The sequence below is a fragment of the Mizuhopecten yessoensis genome, unplaced genomic scaffold, assembly GCF_002113885.1.
Source record: "Mizuhopecten yessoensis strain PY_sf001 unplaced genomic scaffold, ASM211388v2 scaffold10227, whole genome shotgun sequence".
NCBI lineage: Eukaryota > Metazoa > Mollusca > Bivalvia > Pectinida > Pectinidae > Mizuhopecten > Mizuhopecten yessoensis.
The window spans coordinates 644,331-662,264 of record NW_018408441.1 but is presented as its reverse complement, the minus strand read 5'-3'; the positions used below and the strand labels follow the sequence as shown (position 1 = coordinate 662,264).

General features: G+C 33.8%; 1 protein-coding gene across 1 annotated transcript; it reads right to left on the bottom strand.

Moving 5' to 3' along the window:
* Positions 1–179: 179 nt before the first annotated feature.
* On the bottom strand, positions 180–11,699 carry LOC110459823 (caffeoyl-CoA O-methyltransferase-like). Its single transcript, XM_021512274.1, has 7 exons — positions 11,587–11,699; positions 10,017–10,190; positions 7,992–8,148; positions 6,946–7,155; positions 6,730–6,830; positions 5,554–5,730; positions 180–997 (listed from the first exon to the last, which is right to left on the bottom strand). The coding sequence occupies exons 2-7, from the start codon at positions 10,170–10,172 to the stop codon at positions 929–931; spliced, it is 870 nt and encodes a 289-aa protein (XP_021367949.1). The 5' UTR covers positions 10,173–10,190; positions 11,587–11,699; the 3' UTR covers positions 180–928.
* Between the last annotated feature and the right edge of the window lie 6,235 nt (positions 11,700–17,934).

Below are 17,934 nucleotides of genomic sequence, written 5' to 3'. Positions count from 1 at the left end.
CACACCAGGTTAATTCAACTGTTGTACGTGAGTGAAAACGACTTTTGTCACGTTCACAAACAGAAACGTTCCGCACTTCAAAGATATGTCGCAAAGAAGACAGTGCCACGATATAAGTCTACAGTGTATCTGGACAATGTTGAATCAGCGTGTGTAGATTACCTGTACCAGCATGTATTACATCAACAAAGATAACATGCGCATCATGGTTGGTCAGGGAAATGTTATCGCTCATTGTCTAGACAAATATTTTGATATAACATATAATGTCATTTAATGAAAAAAATATAAGAAAAATACACTCGCATGTAAAATGAACAGTTTGTCTTTCTTCGTCTTTGACGTATTAGCTCTTCTACTTTCCGGTTGTTATACTTGATGATTTCTGAAGGATATTATCGGTTACTATCGGTCAGTATCGTTTATAAGCGGGTATGATCGGTTATCACCGGGTATTATGACGTTAAAGATTGAATGTTAATACGCATGTTTAACGAACATGACATATACTTTTCATAATATTCTTGATAATTAAATATATGTTATTTCTTAGATAAAAATGAACAGCACATCTAACATTAATAACACAACATGACAGATTATTTTTATTGTCATTTATCACCAAGGTTATAATGACAAGCAGATATTACGCATAGAAAAAAACCACCAAGAAAACAGGTTTATATATACTAAATTAATACAACAGCGTCAACATCGTTTGCACTTTTTTTAAAGCAAAAAGATTAGGTTAATTTACATTGATCGAAATAATTGGCAAAACTCTGCATTTACACGTGGAATAAGATTAATGATACGCCTTTTTAATTGATGTCTCTATACAGAAAACAATTAAATGAATTACAAACGACACATTGCGTGAAATTTGTTTTACATTTCATAAAGTTCATTATCAGAAATATTTCTCATTTTACAGTTTTCCCTCGAATTCATCTTTCCTTCTGATCGCCATTATTCCGTCTCGTATAGGAATCATCACCTGTTTAAAAATACAGTATGAAAGTATTAGAGAATGAATATGAATTTATTGGGGATAGTGAATAAAACCCCAACTTAAATGTTGCTTTTACAATATCAACTTATCCCATGACATTCACATCGAAAGAGTTATCTCTATTTGAACTCTTAAAATGATATTTGAGTGAGAATATTCCCGGGCTGATCAAAAATATGGCCAGAATGACGAGGAATGCTGATATATATTACTCATTGAATAATTCATAGTCTTGATTGCACCAGCATCGTGATATAAAAATATTTGCTATGTTTCCTCGGCCTGAAAAAAACATGATGATTTAAACAAGTCTTGATCAGTAATTCGTTTCGGATACATATATAATAAACATTTGGTTTTTCAATCATTTTCCTTGAATCTGCCGATATTGTTTAACTGCTTGAACAGATGTTTTTATTCCCTCTATGGCAAACACATATTTGTGTCCTTGATGAGTTAAAATACTACTTGTATGATACTGTAGACTGGGTTGAAGCTTTTTACCTAAGAGTAAGTAGCCTTCCATTATTGTGACATTGGATACATGTACATGTGGCTGCTATCGGTACAAACTTGTACATTGTATACTAAGTACGCTCTCAGTGTGTAGGGAGATGTATCGTATACATTGATTGGGTGTCTGATTTATGTACAACATTGTTCCTTATTTCCATTACACTTACTGTGTAACAAGTAGAGGTTAAGAAATCATTGAGATTCTATATTTTAAGTCATTTACTATCTTTGAAGAACTTACTTACCCTGACTCTTTTTAATCTGGTAGATGATATATAGAAGTTACAATGTACCTCCCCTTACTCTACTTAACATACCTGCCAAGTGACCCGATTTTGTCGGGTTACACCCGGGATTTTAGCCCTTCACCCGCTTTTATAACTTCACCCGCCGGGTTACGATATTGACCCGGATTTCGTCAATTTCACCCGTTTTCACCCGGAATCTTTTCGTATATTAGAAGTTACCGAAGTCACTCGGAATTCTCTAGACTTTTCCATCCTTCTTCACAAGAAAGACGATCTATTTCCTGTTTCCGTTTCTCACCAACAGGTAAGTTGTGAGTTGTTTATATACGTACTAGAACTGTTTTTACAAATGTTTATATAAAGAACGTTGTTACTGAACTTGCCGACAAGTTATAAGTCAGGTTTTTAACGAATAATTGAGTTGTATTTACGTAGAATAGATCGTATTTTGAAGGTAACGTTATGTCTTCTTGAAGGAAGAAGTTTTTATCGGGACTTGCAGGTTCTACTACACGAATTGCTAAAAGAAAAGATAATTGTACACATATCAAATGTCGTAGGAAAATGAGTTATAGTGTACAAAGTCCCGTGGTCGTGGACCAAACGCTGCATTCTGCACTCTAGTCAAAAACACGCACAGGCATTTGATGATTTGTTTCTGTCAATCAAAATGATCCTTACAATAAGAGTTCAAACCCTACTCGTATAAAACTGATATTTTATATGAGAAGGGTGCAACTTCTTGTTGTCAGGACCATTTTCATTGACAGAAACAAAATGGTATTTTATATGAGCAGAATGTGACATCTTATTGTCGGGACCATTTCAATTGACATAAAAAATGCCTGTGAAAACACAGTATCATATATATTATTATGAATTAATTTTATAAGTTGTGTTGTTGACAAATCTTTTTATTTTTCAGCTTTGAATTTGGTATTGTGGATGAGGATCAGCTAGATCTGCTGGAAGAACAGTTCAATGAATGTAGAATGTAACTTTTACATCATTAAAATATTTAAGTTATAATTTAATATCTATTTTTCTTATATTTGTTGCGAAAAAAGCCGTCGCGCACTATGACCCTCTTTTTAATTTTCAAAAGAGGGTCATAACCCTCTTTCAGTATGTCCAGGGTTGGCAGGTATGACTTAATAGTATATGGTCTAGTGAACGACGATCTGAGGATCAATATATGTTAAGTTACCTTCCCTTACTCTACTTGATAGTTGTTGTTTTTTGTTTTGTTTTTTGTAATTTTCTTTTTTATTCAAGATTGTTTTGCAATATATGGTATAGTTACATTCAAACAATTCATATTATATATTCATACCTCGCACGACTCATATATACTCTTACTTACATCAGTTGATTTATTAGACGCAAGTACATGTAATGGTACCCATGTACACATATATTGCCTTTATGAGAACCGAGAGAGAGATAATAGAAAAGAAGAAGAGAGAGAAAAAAATATAGCAAAGAAAAAAGGAGAAAGTCAACAGAAAAAGGAAGAAAAGGAGAATCTGGTTTTTGCACTGCAGCTCAATAATAAACAGAACTTTGTGTTTAGAATAAGATTATAAGATAATCTTTTGTATTAATTGTAAGTAAGATGGCTTTAAACTGCAAGTAAATACAGCCATATCAATTTACCCTTGGGTTTATTATACTAAGTTTCCTAAAAAGAATGTGGCTGAGAAATAAGGGTAATACTCAGGACAAAATATATTTATATCATAAAAGAAATAAACTATAATAAGTTCAGACAGAAACTTCAACTTAAATTCACAAAAAAAGGGACAAAAAGGTATGATAAAAGGGACATAACTGCCAGAAAAGCTCCTTGTGAAAACTTAGAATGTGCTGGCTACATTTTCAAAATATAAAGTGAGAACTTTGGGTGGTATGGGGAGGAGATGTATTGTATCTTCTGACTTGATGATATTAAATGATTTAATTTTGGCTTATAATTCCAGGAGGTGGTTCCATTTTTTTCAATTCTCTTTCCAGTTTTCTTACAAAATTATCCCCCTTGCAACATGCTATATATTTTTGTACAGAATGATGGTCTTTTATGCTGTTAATTAAAGCATTTACTGACAAAGTGTTTTGAACGCATCTTGTTTTATAAATATAGTGTTTGATCACAATTAAAATTTCATTATCAAGTCTGTTGCCTGTTCCTGACTGTGACACTATTCCGAAAAGGAAGGATTCCTTATTAAAAGAAAATGGAATTATTGAAGCTTCTAGTAGTGTTTCAAAACTGTATAGGAAATTTTGTACAATGGCACACTCCGATCATGTATGAATTATTGTTTCCCTATCTAGACTGCAAAAAACACAAGGGATTATGAGAGAGGCCGGCTTTGCATTGATATATATTTGTTGTCAAAATATGATGGAAAATTCTTACTTGGAGCCACTGGAGTTTTGTATTAGTTCTTTTTCTCAAGAGTTTTGTTGTTTATTTCTTTTACGAGGTATAAGAAATAGTTTCCCCTCTTCAAAAAAGTTGATCATCAATTGTAAACTGAATCAATTCATTTGGGATTTCCGATAAACTATTAACGTTATATATAGGTAGAGAATACTGCAATTTAACTTTAGTAATTGTTTTATTGATAACATCAAGAAAGTCTTTCTCAGATAATAGAGAGTTATTAAATTTCCACAGCCCCTTTCCCCTCTTAAATGTCTAAAACTTTATAGAATTTTTTGGAGAAGAATGATCAGATCTGTATCCAGCATCTATACCTGCATTGTTATCACCACCCAATAAACACTCTGAAACTAGAAAAAAATCTAAACGTGCTTGCTTCAATGGATTAGTCTTCCTCCAAGTATATCCTCTTGTATCAGTGTGATGTTCTCTATAAATATCTACTAAACTAAATGTATCTATAATTTCCAGAACCTTATTCCTAGCCCTTGGATTATTAACTTGTCTATAGTTTTGATCGTAATCAAGGCCTGGGTTTAAAACTAGATTAAAATCTCCACACATTATCACTGATATCAATTAAAAAAACTCGGGAGCATCTGTGTTAGGGCCATATATTACAATAAGTGTTACTCGTGAGCCCTCTATTTCTAAATCTAGTCCGAAAAAAATTGCCTGATGAATCTTTTTTTTCTTTATAAACATTAAATTCAAAATTGTTGTTACACAGAACTGCAACTCCCCTCGAGCTCGACTTATAAGAGTTAAAATAACAACTTAAACCCCACTCATTTCTTATTATTTCTTCATTCTCTACCGTGAAATGGGTGTCTTGAAGACAATATAGATTATATGATTTACCTCGTAAGTACGAAAACACATCTTTTCTTTTAACATTATTACCTAACCCTTGACAGTTTGCCGAAAAAGTTGTAATGCAGTCAGCCATATTTATCACACGAATAATTCAAATGAATAGTGCCGCAACGCAAAGGACAGTATAGAGAATAAAGAGAGAGAAAGAAGAGAGAAGGAGCGACAGATAGAGAGAAAGAAGGAAAAGGAGTTAAGATAAAGCATCTGTGGTCAACTGATAGTATACGGTAGACAATCTGAGGAACACTATTTACTAAGTCTAGTGAACGATCTGAGGATCAATATATGTTAAGTTACCTCCCATTACTCTTCTAAATTCAGAAGACAGTCTGGAGAAATGCGTTTAAAAGAAACGAAAGAAAGAAAATGAAGTAAATGAAGTAAATCGTATCCAGGTAACAGATTCTCAAATCTACCTAATATACGAACAATTAATATACATGACTACTTTTTACCTGGGCGACTCTGTCATCGTTGTACACATACTCGTTGAAGTTTGTAATGATCATATTGGACCCCTCCAGCCCAGGGAGAAGGGATTGTTCTGGGGACAGGTACGCCATGCCTCCGTGTAAGCCGTTGTCTATCAGAATAGTGCCACGAGGGGTAAGCATGTCGTTGTCCATGACAATCTAGAAAAAACCCAGTTAGACAAGATAGTTAATTGGTCGGTACCATAATTGCTTGCCATTAGAAATGGATCATATTATTCTTTGATATTAAAAGATATCAGTATAAGCAAACAAACTTCCAATAGTAAAGGTTTCATCTAAAACTCTGCTTTAAACAAAAACAATATTTATGTGTGTGACCATTTACGCATAGCTAAAAAAAGGTCAATGAAAACCTTATATGAGGGTTTTTTGACGCGCAACAGGTTTTATGATCGTTTATACTAGTTAGCATTATACGATTGTTCATAGTGTTAGAATCAACACCCAGTCTAACCATGCAGTGATACACTTTGTATTTTCTATCCCTGCTGTTTGGTGCATTGGCAACCAACTTCAACATGTCACGTACGTGTTAGTGCAGTAGAGAGCCGACTTATATGACAGTTATATAATGTTTAAAGTAGTCTGGTGCAATCGAGACCCGATCTTGCAGCCATATACTTTCATAGATTTGATTTATTTGCCTTTATCACCTAACTGACCAATTTTACTATGTCATACGGACATGTCATAATATGGTAATACACACGTGTAATAAAAACTGAAGGTGCTGCCATTGGTTAAAACCGTGGAAACCTACTCCTATGCAACTACAGGTACTCTTTTTATTTAACTGCATTTTTGTCCTGAAAAAATAATGTTACTGCTATTGAAATTGAAATGTTTATTTTTTCATTATTGTTTTCATTGCATTTAAAATTTTCATTATTAAAAACAAAACAATATGGAACTACTTTGTACTGCACGATAATTCGATATGACGCGAGCCTTTATATCTGGCTATTGATTTTAGTATAAGTCCTTCGTAGCATATTCAAGTTTAAAAAAAATAAATAATGCTGAAACCTGGAATGAATGCACTGTCAGTCTGGCACCATAACGATGGTGTTAGTAGTATATTAAGCCTTCTGTCCTGGTGCAAAAAAAAAAAAAAAATCCTATCAAACATTCACTTACTTTGTAGTAGTCTAAGTAGCCCTCCTTATTGGCGTCAATGAAGACTATGTCAAACTTTTGTCCTTCTTGTGCAAGCTGTTCCATGTTATCTTTTGCCGGACCTACAACACATGGACACACGATCATTTATTTAGACAGGTAAAATGCATCAAGAGTGAATACAAAGATTGTTTGGTTATTTCATACTAAGTAACTTTTATTGTGTTGTTTCCTTACCTATCATTATGTCAACCTTTTCTCCATGAGGTGATTCATCCATCAACTGTCGAGCGAATTTCCCAATGTATCCCGATATCTCCAAAGCGATCACTTTCCCGTCAACCGGAAGTGCCTCCGCCATGGCAAGAGCACTATTTCCAGTGAACAGGCCGATTTCAAGAATCCTCCTGGCATTCGCCATACTGACAAGAGTTTTTAGAAAGCTCCCTGTAAAAATCAATTAATGCTTATAGAATTTTATTGCCAGGAGTTGGATACTGAGGATCATTGAATAAAAAGTGAAGGATGCTTTCTGACAACGAAGGAACTGATATATCCACGGTTTATTTATTTTGATCATATTTCAAAATTGATATGCCCAGACCTATTCGTCAGTTGTTGAATGTTTGACCCTGTTGGCATGTTTCAACTTACTATGTTTTAAGAATATGCAATCCACTTGTTGTTTCACAATATTTGACATCCATAAATGTTAACAAGGTAACGTGTAATTTGTGATTTAACCATGTTCGGTATGCTCATACATAATGCCAGGCCTCGGGCTAGGCTTGGTCGTAAAATGGTGTGTGAATATTTACGATTATTTTCAAATTTTCAATGAGACCCCTCTATTTCTATTGCTTTTTTGTTCCCTGACATAAAAATGGTTAAAATGCAAGCAAATTTAATAGGCAGATCCCTATTAACCTAATTCTTTATGCTCATAAGTTTGGAAAGTTTTACGCTAAGTATGTTTACCCAAATCTGAACAATAAATTACACCTGTAACATTGTCTTAAAAGCAGGATTGTAAATTGAACGAATTGCCTTGTATTCCGAATTATAACCATACACTTGACAATCAGTTGATGGTATAAAATGTAGTTTCTGATAACCAGGTTTCTGTCACTGTCTGACCCTCCATTTGCCCAGTCCACATGCCTTGCCTCACCTTTCACTAAGTTACCCTCCACTTGCCCTGTTAACATGCCTGGTCAACCTTACACTGCCTTACCCTTCATTTTTCCTGTTAACATTCCTAGCACAACCTTCGACTGTCTTACCCTCCATTTGCCCTGTTAACATGCCTGGCCCAACCTTCCACTGGATGTCTCCTCTGTCGTACACCTGTTGCCAGGGATGTTGGTTTGTCTTTGTGATCATATTCTCGATCGCTGTGCTGGATGGGGACGTGGTGGAATCACAGTAGTCCTCTCTAGACTAGACATACAAATATTGTTTAAGCAAGAGTGAAGCACCCAGCTCTTTAATGTCAACTAAATGCATAAGAGAAGTTATTTGAATGTTTTAACTCATTCACCCCTGAAGACACATTTGAACTCTTCCAATTCAAAGGCTGGGATAGTTCATTATTCAATTTTGGGGTGAATGAGTTAGAGTTAATAAACATTTCGCGTATAATATCTTTGATATGGCTTATATTCAATACATGAAATGTTAGAAACACTGTAGCAATAGCGAGTCATTCAGAATTACGAAATTGATAATAATGTATGGATTCTTATGTAGTTTTTAATTGTCATTTAATATTTAACAAAGCCCCACTACTGGTTGCAAAATATCTATTTATTTATACAAAATGTTCTTAATGAGGATCAATTTTTAAAATGAGATATTTGTCATATAGTGTAGCATGTATCTGAAGAAGTTAAGTGTATACTGCTCTACAATATAACCTGCTGTGAAATATCATCTGCTGTGAAATATGATCTGTTGTGGAATATGATCTGTTGTGAAATAGGATCTGAAATGTGATCTGATGTGAAATATGATCTGTTGTGAAATGTAATCTGCTGTGAAATGTGATCTGTTGTGCAATGTGAACTGAAATGTGATCAGATGTGAAATATGATCTGCTGTGAAATGTGATCTGCTGTGAAATGTGATCTGATGTGAAATATGATCTGTTGTGAAATGTGATCTGTTGTGAAATATGATCTGCTGTGAAATGTGATCTGCTGTGAAATTTGATCTGATGTGAAATGTGATCTGCTGTGAAATATGATCTGTTGTGAAATGTGGTCTGAAATGTGATCTGATGTGAAATATGATCTGTTGTGAAATGTGATCTGTTGTTAAATCTGATCTGCTGTAAAATATGATCTGTTGTGAAATGTGATATGCTGTGAAATATGATCTGCTGTGAAATGTGGTCTGAAATATGATCTGATGTGAAATATGATCTGCTGTGAGATGTGATCTGATGTGAAATGTGATCTGATGTGAAATATGATCTTTTGTGAAATGTGATCTGTTGAGAAATATGATAGGCTGTGAAATGTGATCTGATGTGAAATGTGATCTGCTGTGAAATATGATCTGTTGTGCAATGTGGTCTGAAATGTGATCTGATGTGAAATATGATCTGTTGTGAAATGTGATCTGTTGTTAAATGTGATCTGATGTGAAATATGATCTGCTGTGAAATGTGATCTGTTGTTAAATGTGATCTGCTGTGAAATGTGATATGATGTGAAATGTGATCTGCTGTGAAATGTGATCTGAAATGTGATCTGTTGTGAAATGTGATCTGTTGTGAAATGTGATCTGCTGTGAAATATGATCTGTTGTGAAATGTGATCTGAAATGTGATCTGATGTGAAATATGATCTGTTGTGAAATGTGTTCTGCTGTGAAATATGATCTGTTGTGGAATATGATCTGTTGTGAAATGTGATCTGAAATATGATCTGCCGTGAAATGTGATCTGTTGTGAAATGTGATCTGCTGTGAAATATGATCTGTTGTGAATTGTGATCTGAAATGTGATCTGATCTGAAATGTGATATGTTGTGAAATGTGATCTGTTGTGAAATGTGATCTGAAATGTGATCTGATGTAAAATATGATCTGTTGTGAAATGTGATCTGTTGTTAAATGTGATCTGATGTGAAATGTGTTCTGATGTGAAGATGACGTTCTAAGAACTCTATTGATATGTTGATAATGTAACTCATTCGAAAACAGCGATAATTAAAAATCATTTTTAACATGATTCATTGAGTAAAGTTGTATGTTGTTTGAGTTCCTCTTCCAGATAATGTCAACTATTGAATATTGATATTTACATTGATACAGTCTATACAGTTCTGAATCTGTGTTTTGATATAATCCGGAACTCCTTTGGAGGAGTTTGACATGTCCTGCAGCTTGTTGAGGTGGCGTAGGATTGGCAGGTTCCAGAACTTTGGAATAACGGGGTCATCGTACTGTTCCGTAGTCATGTTTGGTTCCAAAATTTACTGTAAGTAAGATAAATGATGTAATTTGTCATTCAAATCACCTTTGAATTATAATCCTTATAGAGTCATCCACATTGTTAAACATTTTACAGATTAACTGCTGTTGAATAAAAGTCCGAATAAAAAAAAAATTAATCTAAACTACAGCTTTGAAATTTCATTGCAAAAAAAAAGGAATTTAACAAGCACAGAAACAAACAACAACACTGTGATTTTGATATATACTTACACTGACTGACACAGAAACCCAGGTCGTTTTTGTGTGTTTCGTTTCGGTCAATGACAATTGAAATACATTTTGTATACATGATTGAGTCATAATGTTGTCTGTCCTGACTTTTATTTCTTGGATCATGTATTTGGAATACCGCATATAGCGTTAAATTGTATCAAAAATATTATCGTTATTCATGCAAGCCACTTAAAATATTTCTTTCTAAATTCCGTTTGTGCACGAAGAGTTTGATCAGAGGTCACAGGTCAGTTTGTCTGCTAATCCAAATGTTAAAAATATAAAAACGGACGGGGTTAGAATTGAATGTTTTGTGTTAACACTTCATAAAACTAACATCGGTTTTAATTATGGTTTTGTGTGTTTCTATCAATTTCCTGAATGAAAAGTACTAGGGGCGTAAAGGGTCATTTCTCATAAATTAAAGATTATTCAAATTCATACGATAACTGGTATAAGAAATATTGAATAAAAAAGTGGTATAACCCTTGAAAAATGGAAAAAATTAGATATTTCAAAATAATTTAATCTTGCTTGTAACAAGCATTTTCATTTGCTTACACATTTATGTTATCAGCCCATAACGTGAAGAATGACGTCGCCGTTTGTAACGGCGCTTTTGATTGGCTGATACAGCGGCGTAATAACTTCTAAGAAAAGTGGATTTCCAAAGGGATTGTGTATAGTAGATTAAATCATGAGGATTAACTTGAATATATTTTTTTATGTTATGGAGCTATAACACAAAAACCCGGAGTGTACTCTCATTATAAACCGCTTCGCCGTTTATTTAGAGTACACTCCGTTTTTTTTGTGTTATGTCTCCATAACATAAAAAAATATTTAAGTTTATCTTTAAATAAAAATCGAAAACCTAAATTATCAACATTGTTGAAACATAAATGGATATGGAATGCAATAAAACGTTTTAGAAAATATATGACACTATTTTTTCCAAACGTATGGACCGTACTATTGTAATAGCTCATTGTCGCTGTAAGAAAAGAAAGATATTCAATTCAAAATGAAAAGTTATAGTTGAAAGAGACATCAATAAAATTCAGTGAAGAAGACTGTCATGCGACATATACTAATTAATCTGTCAGCTTGTAGCAGCTTCATTAATTAGCTGTCCACTCGTAGAACGAAACAGAGAGCACTTACCGTTCATATGTTATTGAAGGAGATGGACTGTGAACATCTGATTATGTAACGTCTGTTAGCAAATAAATACTAGTCTAGGTGTTATATACGTTTCTACAGGGCCCGTCAAGGGGTGTTCTGATGCGCCTAACAACAATGTGTTAAAACCAAATGTCATGTTCTAATGGCCAGTATAGACACGAAAAACAACGTACCATCCCCTAATTCTAACACGATTCGTTTGCAACGCGTGTTTTGATTGGATACGGACCACGTTCTAATCTGCGATAGAATCATGATCAATCATGTTAAGCTCCTCCCATTTTTTCTCCACGTCGACGTGTGATGTCAGAAGAATGTGGGCCTATACAATGTAAAATTGGTTCCGATATAATTCGAATGACATCAAAGAAAACGTACGCTGGGATAACGTTTACCCATAACCTACAATCAAGCAGTAGTATTTTTGATGCTTGTGTGAAAGAAAGGACTAACCTAAATTCACTTTTAAGTATTGGTATTCACCCCAATGGGCTGAACCCTGTATTAAGTTTTAATATTATTAAACGTGTTGTATATTCAAGTATGTTGTATGGTTGTGAGCTTTGGAATTTATATACTAAGAAAGCTGTAGAAGAGTTGGAACGTACACAGAGATATGCATGTAGACGTTGTATTGGTATTCCTAAAACTTCCTCCTCAGCTGTGACTGCTCAGTGTTTAGGGTCATTTGATATGTGGAGCGAAGTGGAGAGAAGGAAACTAATATTTTGGAAATAATATGCAAAAAAGTGGAAAGTTATATATTATTGGTATTTTTTTTTTTTTTTACATATTAGGGTAACTGAAGCACTTTTGATTTTTGACCCCGAAAAAGGTGAAAAATAACACAAATAATAACGGGACAAGAAAAGAAGCACACCGACCCCCCATTTTTGTGGCTGTTTTAGAAAGAGAAACACATTTTCTTTTGATTCATTGAATACCAAAAAAAGTTTAACACAGGAATTTTTTATATCAAGCGTTTAATCAGCAAAAATTGGTGAAAAAATGTGCATTTTTCATTAAAAAATAAGGGGTAGGGGTAACTAAAATCGCATTTCTGAGTAAAAAGAATAAGATTAAGAAATTTTACTTCTATAATTTAAAAGAAAATGATATTTTTATCAATTCTTCAAACATTCATACATATCTGATCACACACTTGGAAGAAATTGTATGAATTTGTTCTGCAAATGGTCAAAACCCGAAAATTCACCTCAAATCACCTAACGTGTTAAATTGGTATCTTTGACCGATCATAGCACAAAAGCGAACACACGGACATATATTTCTTTTTGCATTTTCTTCTATGCCATTATCTCCTTTTTCCAAAAATCAATATAAGAAAAAAAGTTTAATACGGGAAATTTTTGACTTCTCAGAGGTGTACAGCCTTAAGAAATACATCATACTGCCTGCCACGAAACAATCACCTGCGTCATCGTTCGGTGGTTATGTGCGTTTGTGTTGGTATATCACGTTTTAGAGGTGGAAACGACACTCCTGTAGTCATTTGTTTTTCTCCAACGTATCTCGTGTCCGGGTCTTGACTAAGCAGGCGGGATAACATGAATAATATTGATTTTATGCTTGTGTATTTTGTATCCATTTTTTATTTTTGGTTGAATTTTTTTATTTTTGTTTTAGTACGAATCCTTGCGGTATGACGAGCGATTTTGCTTTTCGACTGTCATTGTCGCATTTTGGTTGTCCCGGATTATATGTATATATATATACATGTTCAATACGTATACGTATCAAAATGTAATAGATTTGCTGATTAATGACTGACCGCTCTACTAGAACGTGCGGCCGGAGAGCGTCCACTCTACCGTCTCCCTTGTTTACTCTTTTTCCCTGTCCATATTTTTCTTCTTGGGTTCAGAATATAACTAATTGATTCACATGTACCTTTATTTCATGCATCCATTCCTCATGTTGTTTTGTAAATAAATCCTCAATTTCAGATAAAATGAGAGCTATACTTACAATGTCAGTGTTGGTAATGTATAGCACGTGTAGTTTTCAGGACAAACTACATGTATATACTAAAGCTATAGAAATTGAAATATAAATAGAAGTTTTGTAACATTCATACCAACGGAAAAGTCATAGCAACATATGTACCAGCATATGTACGGACAGAAAAAATATCCTAACACCTTAATCAGTTTATGCCAACAGAAAAATATACCAATTAAGCATATTGCCAAAAAGGAAATACAAACGAAAAGGATATACCAACAGAGGAGGAACTGCACCTGGAACAGAAATATGAATCGCATTTGCTTTATTTGTTCTTATTTAAAAGATCTCATCTAGATGATAAGTAGCGTGGGAAGACGAAGCTTTTTATCAATCCATTGTAATTAACGTCGATAAGCTAAATGCTGTATGTATAATGCGTGTCATAATCTTTCATGTTTTCATGCTCTCTATATATATATTAGTTACAATGTCTCACACAGTTGTAAATTACTAGTATATATATGTTTGTTGTCTTAATAAATTGGATATTGAAACAATAAGTTGATCTCCTTAAAAAAGGAAAGCAATACTGGGTGTGCGAAAAGGTTTCGAAATACAATGAACAAGTAAAATTGTAAATATGGAAATAATTTGATGAACAATTCTATTTTAAAAAACAAATCAAAATGGAATGCTGTTATTACAGATGATTTTTTTTTTGAATGTAATTTTTAGAGGAATGATTCTATGATTGGATGAGATATTAAAGAAAAAAATGGTTAATAATGTCAACATCAACTGTTTGTAATGAACCGGTACTATTGACACCCCTTGTAAATATTTTTTATATGCAGGTTATAAGGAAATTATTCAGGAAATACCAGTATCACACCTGTATTTAGTAATTTAAATGTTTCATTTTTCTTTCAAGGTCATGCCCAACTGTATAAATGAAAATAAAATAAAATACATTGCATGAACAATAAAAAATATTTAATAAACTATAATTTGACAAGTAAAACCTAAACAATTTTCATCTGTAAAATACCTTTAAACAATACATTTGTTAATGTAAAGAATCATTAATTGATGATATCAAAGAAACATTACACTGTAATTTAGCTGTTGTTTTGAAATATGTTATTTTAAAACAAATATTATTTGCACATTCACAAAGTAATAATTGTTTTCTTAGGGTCAAACGAACTGTCCAAGATAGCTATATATATGTATAGTAAGGAGGGGGCCTTAATTGCTATGTACAAATCAAATCAGAATAGCTAAAACTATTTTGATGGTATTTTTCATTTCAACAAATTTTATTTCATTTAGAAAAAGGATTGAACAACAGCCATAGCCTATATTAGTTCTCTCCTAAAGGTAACAGTGGGTGTATAAATATATATATATGAATAATAAAGTATGTTGTTATTTTGAAATTTCAAAGTTGATTATTTTAAGTATGAAACATAAAATGTTTAAATATGAAATATGCGTTAGGACGTAAGGACAAAAATTTAAGAGTTGTTAGAATATGTGAAATAGTGTATTCACTATGTTTTCCAAACTTATATATTTTTTTTAGAGCCTCGAATCCAGCATCCATGACAGGATTCCCTCCACTCATGGTATACAGACCAAAAATGTCCATATTGGCTTATCAGCCACTGGTCATCCACCCATGAGTTTTGGGGCCAGTCATGGATACTGCATTCTGATTTTCATAGTTAAGATAATTAAGAAAGAATTTGGCAGATTTTGAAGTATTGGTGGACTCTAATCAATATTTTGTAACGATTTTGATGGTATGTGGCTGTATGCACTGTAATGCATTAAAAACCAGACTATGTTAGTGTTCTCGACGTATTTGTCATTAAACAACGTATAGATACATTAGATAACTATTAGTCTAGTCAATTTGTCCTAAATAAGGGTGAACTAATTGCAACAAATGTTTTTAAACGTCAAAACTAAAGTTTATGTACACAACATCTTATATTAAAAATATACAAAATATATTTTGCGGAAAAGAGTCATTTTGGGGTGAAAGTAAAACTGCGAAAAACTGGGAAAACTCTAAAATTCAGTTATTTTTTTATTAATGCTGATTCTTTTTTCTTCAGAATGCAGCCCCTTAATGAACGAATTATTAAAAGATAGTAACACATTCATATGCAATCATTTTGTCCATATATTATCATGATTATAGAGAAAAACATCATAAAAACTAGCTAAAACTGGGGAAAATTCCAATTTTTAAATGTTGAGGTTTTTTTGTTTTCATTTGAAAGCAAAATCTTAATGTTTGTCATATTGAAACACGATAAAACTTCTAAAATTGTATTTTTAACAAATTATATCTCATATATCAACCAGCAAAGTTTACGTGTTGTGTAATACAATATATTGTTTTTGATGGATTTGGTAATCCAAAAATGAACCTTGAAAAATCTATAATTTTGATTTTTTTTAAAAATCTTTACCAAGAATAGTTTAGTGATGGTCTTACTATAAGTCAATGAATGATCAAATTTTAGCAACAACAAAGTCACTCAGAGATATATGTAGTCATGTGTTCTCATCTCCTCGACATCAAGTTCGTCTTGTTCAAGTTTTGAGTTCGAACAGTTTATTCCTCTGCACTCCCCACAACCACATGAACAAGAAATGCCATTATTGCGACAGCTACACCTACGGTTGTCACAATCAGTCTTGCAGTTACAGTGAATTATCTTCAGGAGGAATTCGGGTGCTGGCTGCTTTGACATTTCAATCGGAAAGAGTTTATCACTTTTTACAGTCCAACCCCATTGCAGGGGGTCAATTTCCTCAGCAGTTTTTCCCCTCCAGTATTGACACTGAAGATAAACTCGCATCGAGTGGAACTTTGCAGCATCGGAAGTTGGTGGGAGAGTCTGAACTTGCACGATAAAAGATCTATTTAGTGCCATGGTTTTTGTTGTGAACTTTCTCCAACGAAGTATATCCAGTCCCTCTTAGGGCATGTTACCATACACGTTTACGAGTGCTTCTTCGCCAGCCTTGCATACGTCATCTTTTCCCATTGACTCCTTTAGAAAAAACTCTCCTTGAGTCTGAAGATAATGGTCTGATTTGATTTTCTTTAAGACGGCAGGTTTACCTTTTCCGTGCAATCGGCACACATCTTCACTAAGAACTTGTTGTGTTTTCTGTATATCCCAACCCTTTTTCATCGAACTCTGTTTGTCAGTGGTAAAGAATATGCAATGGGAATTATGTTCTGCATGATGACAGAGCAGTATCAACAAGTCAGTGTCTTCTCCGTATACCACAACTTCTTGTCTGGTTGATTTTTCAACAGCTGTCATAACGATAAGCAAATCTGCATCTCCCTTGGCCTGTATAGCCTCGATACTATGCTCTTGAAGTGTATCCATTATAATTTCAACAAATCTTTGTTTGTTAGATTAGTTTAAGAGAAATGTTTCTTTCTTAATTCGTAATGGCATGTCTCTTGTGAATGTGATTGTGTTTGATTGTGCTCCTTTGCTTTTTCTCAAGTGAGTGATTTCTTTTGTTATTGAACTATTGTAGCCATCCATGACTATTGTTGGGTTGGAAAATCTTGTTCTTATGTGATCGATGTACTTCATACAAATTTGAGAAAATGTCTGACCTTTAATCCACGGTATTCTATGTAAAAGAGATCCTCCGTCAATGACATGAACAATGTTTGTTTCTGGTAGCTCTTCAGCATGACAGTCACCCATGTCTTTGCTTCATCTACATTTACATCGCTATCCGCTACCATTCCAGTTTCGATGTTTCGTAATGTCTTGTCATTTGTGAAGGGGTTTCGATCCGTCAAAAATTCAGTGAGCAGAGTTGAATCTTTGTTGTCTCTTTCAATTCTCGTTTTGCTGTTTTCAATGTGCTTGTCACTAGTTTTATATCCCGTTCCAGTTTACTGCTGCATTGCATGATTGTATTCGGCTAAAATTGGTATAGACAAGAGCCACAGTGCTCTTTTAGCTTCTCCCATACCTCTGCCTCTTGTTAATCCTCCGGTTGTCTTCACACTTCTCATTAGCACTTGCTCTATCACCAAATCAGTTGACAAGCCAGCCCAAAATCGATCGGTTCTTCGAACTACATGATTACCATTCATAAAATGAGCATGGATATCTGGATGGTCAGATTCTAGGTTTTGCATCTGAGAGAGGTGAAAATAGGCAGATTTCAATTAAAGATTGTGACCTGAAGCTGCCAAATATGTTAGCATTTCCTTCAGTGTTGATAAATGGAGCAGCCAATCCCCCGTCCTTGCTGCAATTAGGAAACGTTTTAAAATGGCCACCATGTCTAGAAAGCATAGCC

Excerpts from the sequence above, each read along its gene's own strand:
- LOC110459823 (XM_021512274.1), bottom strand. The coding sequence starts at position 10,172 with ATGACTACGGAACAGTACGATGACCCCGTTATTCCAAAGTTCTGGAAC. Across the intron at positions 6,831-6,945 it reads AAAGGTTGACATAATGATAG|GTCCGGCAAAAGATAACATG; the intron begins GTAAGGAAACAA and ends CATGTGTTGTAG. Across the intron at positions 5,731-6,729 it reads GCTACTTAGACTACTACAAA|ATTGTCATGGACAACGACAT; the intron begins GTAAGTGAATGT and ends GGTTTTTTCTAG.